The following is a 5,493-nucleotide window of genomic DNA, read 5'->3' as shown; positions in this document are numbered from 1 at the left end:
AAAAAAAAAAAAAAAAAAAAAAAAAAAAAAAAATTTTTTTTTTTTTTTTACTATTGAAACAGTGCAAAGCACCCAGCACAGCCTACATGCCATAAATGGTAGCTGTGCAGGTGGTTATCACTGTGGTTGTGTGGAAAACAAAAATGACAACCAATTCTCCAAAAACAGATCAATGCCAACAAAGCCCAGACCTCATCAGGCCTCCTTTTTCCAGCCCCCTCTGTCTGACAGGTGTTTCCCCTGGCATTTTTCCTTCAGGTTCCCACTCTTAGCTCTGGAAGGCCTCATCTGGGAGGTGTTAAAAGCAGTTCCCAAGGGTCTGTGGAGGAGCATCTTCCCATGCTGTCATAGTAAAGAGCTGCTAAATCCCACAAACTGTCCTACTTCACTTTGTTTAATCTACTATTCCCCAGACACGCTCCAACCTGAAGTGCCGTCTTGGCTGAGTCCTGGTTAACACCTTGTAGAGAGCTTATATCTCAGAATACGCAGTCGGGGTGCACTGCCCAAGCCTTTGTCTTCCCTGACTGCAGAGTAGCTTATTCAAATTCTGAGTCCAAACCTACAGAGTTCATGAAGCCTCAGGAGTCTCATGTTGGCCCACCTAGGCCAAGGGCACGATTCAGCAGGGCCCACCCCACACCAGCGCATCATTAATATTACCCTGCCAAGGACTTAAGGTACCCAGAGCCCTTCGTGAGGCAGCTGATCAGGAAAACAGGAGGTGCAGTGTCTGATGGGGTCCCCTCTTGGCTATTCCCAGACACCAAACTCGGGCCCGAGGCCTTCTGGTTCAACTCTGGCAGAGAGGCAGTGGCCACCCAGCTCAGCGAGAGCTACTACATCCTGCGGCCCGAGGTGGTAGAGAGCTACATGTACCTGTGGCGGCAGACGCATGACCCCACTTACAGGGAGTGGGGCTGGGATGTGGTGATGGTGAGTAGCTGGGGCACCGGGGTGAAAGGGGTCTGCACCAGGGGTCAGGGCAGAGGCTGCAGATGCCCAGCCAGCTGAGGTGGGCGGGCAGAGACTGATAGAGAGCTCTCGGTGCCCATGGCCACACGGGCTGGGACAGCTGTCAGCAGACTCGGCACCATGGCCCTACCATCCCAGCAGACATGCTCCTGGCCCTGGGGCTGCACAGATGGCTCGAAAGGCCACCTCTGACACAGGACTGGCTGGCGGGCCAGCAGCTCCTCTGGTCCTCTGGCCACAGCCCTGGACCACTCTGGCTTCTTTTTGGTCTTGACTTCCTCTTAGCCCTATCCACCTGCTGGAAATCTCATGGCCTTCCTGGGGCTAAAATGGTGTCAAAGGCAGGGCTAGGGATTCCAGAAGATTCCTTGATGGAACCTAAGCCTTCTCTGTCCCTCCTCCCAGCAGCACTTGTGCCTCCCCCTCAGGCTGACAAGGCACCATCACCTGTTCTCAGGGCACTAGCAACTGTCCTGGGAGGTCTACATGCGGAGAGTGGAGGGCTGTTCAGATCCAGGCCTGGCTCACTGTCTATAGTGCACCTGCTTTCCTGAGGCCCTGGTTTTTCCCTTCAAAGGTCACATGTCCTGTGCTCAGCCCACAGACTTCCCAGACAAAAATCGCAGTTCAGTGCAAAAGGCAGAGAGGTACTTGCCTGCATACCTCTGGGCCAGGGGCTGGCATGTTGGTGAACTCAGCTGCTAGTGGGCTGAGGCTGAGACTTTTCCTCACCTTCTGACGTGCCTTCCCCTTCACAGGCCTTAGAGAAGTACTGCCGGACAGATGCTGGCTTCTCTGGGATCCAGGATGTGTACAGCAGCAGCCCCAACCATGACAACAAACAGCAGAGCTTCTTTCTAGCCGAGACGCTGAAGTGAGTGCAGGCCTGGCCTGTGTCCTCTGTCAGCAACGTGGCTCCTGTGGGGAACGGGGGTGGGGGGTGGCCAGCAGTCTCCCACAACAGCCAGGCTCTGCAGTCACAGAGCAGAAGCTCTCTAGGGACAGAGGGCTTGGGGTCCAGGGATGAGCCTTAGCCTGGCCCTTTCTCCCTGTGAGTGAGGCTGAGCTGGAATCCAGCCCTGCAGTACTGATTGTGTACGTGTGCTGAAGGCTGTGCCTCATGTTCCTGGGTTTCCTGGAATCCTGTCCTCCTCTATAAACAGGAATAATGATAATGATGGTGATATCCACATCCATCACTTTGGTTGACTTTCCTTCATGTGGCTCTGCAGCATGGCTCCCTGGCTTTCCTGGGGTCGGAGATAGCACCCCATTTCCCTACTGCTCCCCCAAAGCAAGCCTTTGAGCTTTAACCTGGTGCGGTTCCTCCCAGAAAAGTCCCCTTGCCCCAAAGCTGGACTCCAGGAGTCCCAGCCTCAGCTCTGCAATGCCCTAAGGTACACTGGAGTGTGGACTCTGAGGAGCGCATGTCAGAGTTTGGACAGGTTCAGCATGCAGGCCACCCTGCAAAGAAGGAGAATCAGGGCCTCTAGGGTCCTAGCAGAGCTCGGCAGATGAGGCTACAGAGTGGGGGCCCAGGCAGAGCCAGGATGAAACAGGTCCCTCTGACCCCAGAGCTCAGTGCTGTCCTGGCCGTCCATGGTGTCCTTCCCCGGGACCAGCCTCTGGACCAGTTGTCAGGTCCCAGCCTCCCTGCCTTAGCTGCAGGCTGATCTCAGGCCCCGAGACTCTCAGGCCTGCCTTCTCTGGGCACTGATGGCTGTCTTGCTCCCTGCCTTCCTGGCCACAGATACCTCTATCTTCTGTTCTCTGAAGATGACACGCTCTCGCTGGAAGACTGGGTGTTCAACACGGAGGCCCATCCACTGCCTGTGAACCACTCAGACAGCTCCAGCCGGGCCTGGCAGCGACGCTGACCCTGGCCCCTGCCACTTGAGCACCTCAGGGATGCCTTGCCTTTTTGGTATTTGGGATTGTTCCCAAAGGGATTGGGAATGCAAGCCCCATCCTGGGCAGACCCTGGACAGATGTCAGACAAGCTACTTCTTTTCCTCTGTGAGGAGACAGGACTTGGAGATGCAGTGATGTCAGACCAAGGCCCAGACATTCCTTTCTATGGAGAATTTCTACAAAACCTACTCACTTGCCATTCCAGGGCTAAAGGACCAGAGGTTTGCATATTGATCCTAAGTGTTTGTTTGATTCATTTCCTTTTGGTTTGGGGATTTTTGTCTTTGCTTGATTTTGCTTTTTCTTTACAGTTGAGTTTTATTACTATTATAAATATAGTTTTCAAAATCATGTGCTAGTCTAAAATGGAGCCATCCTAATCAAGGAAACCTTAAAGTATTTGTACACACACAACCCTGACCCTGTTATCTATATTTTTAATATGTTTTGCCCAACATTTACTCTATGTTCAGTTACATGTCATTTACCATATAATTTGAGGGGTTCCCCTTTGATTTGGACTTAAATGTTACAAATCACTAGTGCTATTTTCATTATTGTAATGGAAAAGTACGTGAACTAGAATAAAGGAGTTTATTGAATAAGAAATAAGATTGGGCTCATTGCACACCAGTGACTCCTCAGGAAATCACGGCAGCATGATCATCAGAAGAACCAACTGGCATTTGATTTATTTAAGGTATAATTTACTAAACAATCCCAAATTCCATTACTTTCCATTCAGTTGTCTAATATATTCTGGAAGTGGGAGGCCAACCCATCACGTATGGAGTTGGAGATTTATACTCAGGTCGAGGCTTGGAAGAAGCCTGGAGAGGAGCAGCGAGCGAGGTGCCTGAAGCCTCGCAGCTGGTAGAAGGCAGAGAAGAGACTGCCCCTGGGCTTTCCGGCCACCAGAGTCCTCTGTTCATCTACTCATCATTCAGCAAATGCTTGGTGAGCACCTGCAGTGGACCAGATGCTGGGCTAAAAGCCAGGGACACAGACGAGGACAGTAGTCATAAGCCCTGCAGTCAAGGGAGACAGATAATAAAGGTAACCTGCAGATAGATGAAACGGCCACATGTTGAGGAAGGGCTAAGGGAGAGGACAGATGGGGGCCAGCAATGGCCAGGACCTTTCGTAGGGAGGCCTCCTCTGGGCAGATGACCTTCCAGCCAAGACTTAGCTGAGCAGCAGGAGAATGTCCAGCAGCAGGGCGAGCATTCCCCCAGGCCCAGAACCTCTTCCTGCCACTGCTGCCTGGTGAGAGGCCTGAGACAGAGGCCGCCACAGAGCAAGGCCTCACCCACACCCATACCCACACCCACACTTGCCCGTTAGCCACACTGCCAAGGTCACAGGCAAATGCTGAGCCCTTCCCTGAGCTCCGCTGCTTCATTCTGGCTCTGATCCTAAATTTCAGTAGCCCTCGGGGTGTTGGGGCCCTAGACCAGGAAACCTGGCTTTTAAATCCCTGCTGCATGAACCCAGGTACTCACCTCACCTCTCTGGGCCCTTCATCAGGCAGAGGAAGATCTTACACCTCCCAAGGCTGCTGTGAAAATAAATGGGGTACTCCTAGTGCTCTGGGGTACAGGGGCTGCCGCTTCCTTGTTCTGAAGGTTTGGACAGCCCCAGGATCTCCTGGAGCAGAGCTGTGGTTGCTCAGCCCCTTGTAGCAGGAATCCCGGCTTCGAATCAAAAGTCTCAGCTCTTGTTGAACATCAGGGACATGGGCTTCTGCAACCCATTGCACGCACAAGACAGAAAACTCATGCACAAACATGGCTGGGAGATTAGGAAGTCGAGATCCATGGAAAGAAAAATCGTTTGCCATCCTACTCTGTGGAATGAATGCTGTTATATTTTATTCTAGACCCTTTTCTATGAATATATAGAATATATATTTTGCAAATATGGTATCATCCTATACATACTGTTTTCTTATAACCTGCTTTTGCGTTTAACTATATATTGTGAATCTCCATGTCAACAAATATACATTTATGTCATTGCTGTACCTGGTTGTGTAGTATTCCATTGTGTACTGTACCATACCTGGTTGATCTAAGCCCCTATTGCTAGGCATTTGGGTTGGTGTCGATTTGACATCTTACTTGAAAATAATGAACCAAAACATGTCAACAAATATACATTTATGTCATTGCTGTACCTGGTTGTGTAGTATTCCATTGTGTACTGTACCATACCTGGTTGATCTAAGCCCCTATTGCTAGGCATTTGGGTTGGTGTCGATTTGACATCTTACTTGAAAATAATGGAAACCAATCCAATTCTCTGTAAGCAAAAAAAAAAAAAAAAGAATTTATTGGAATGCTGTGCATGGCTCTGGGAATCTCAGGAAAGGGTAAATAGCCAGATCTCAAGAAAAACTAAAAGCCAGGGATGGTGGTACATGCCTCTAATCCCAGAACTCTGGGAGGCTGAAACAGGAGGGTGGTGAGTTTGAGTGTAGTCCAGGCAGTTTAATGACTTAGCGAGGCCCTATCTCAAAATTTTAAAATTTTAAAAGCACTGGGGGTTTAGTGTGGCTGTCCAAACCTTCTGCAACTTCCCAGCACTAAAGACAGAGAAAGGGAGAGA

The 5,493-nt window shown here is 50.4% G+C and overlaps 1 protein-coding gene across 1 annotated transcript in view; it reads left to right on the top strand.

Moving 5' to 3' along the window:
• Man1c1 (mannosidase alpha class 1C member 1) overlaps window positions 1–4,949 on the top strand; it is a 125,227-nt gene extending 120,278 nt beyond the window's left edge. The window contains 3 exon segments of the mRNA XM_033767868.1: window positions 764–936; window positions 1,734–1,849; window positions 2,726–4,949. Coding sequence (XP_033623759.1) covers window positions 764–936; window positions 1,734–1,849; window positions 2,726–2,852 — 416 coding nt within the window. The 3' untranslated portion in view covers window positions 2,853–4,949.
• Window positions 4,950–5,493: the final 544 nt, after the last annotated feature.

This window comes from Fukomys damarensis, unplaced genomic scaffold (assembly GCF_012274545.1).
Source record: "Fukomys damarensis isolate Sample0158 unplaced genomic scaffold, DMR_v1.0_HiC HiC_scaffold_23, whole genome shotgun sequence".
Lineage (NCBI taxonomy): Eukaryota > Metazoa > Chordata > Mammalia > Rodentia > Bathyergidae > Fukomys > Fukomys damarensis.
Note: the sequence above shows the minus strand (reverse complement) of the source record. Positions and strands in the feature narration are given on the sequence as shown.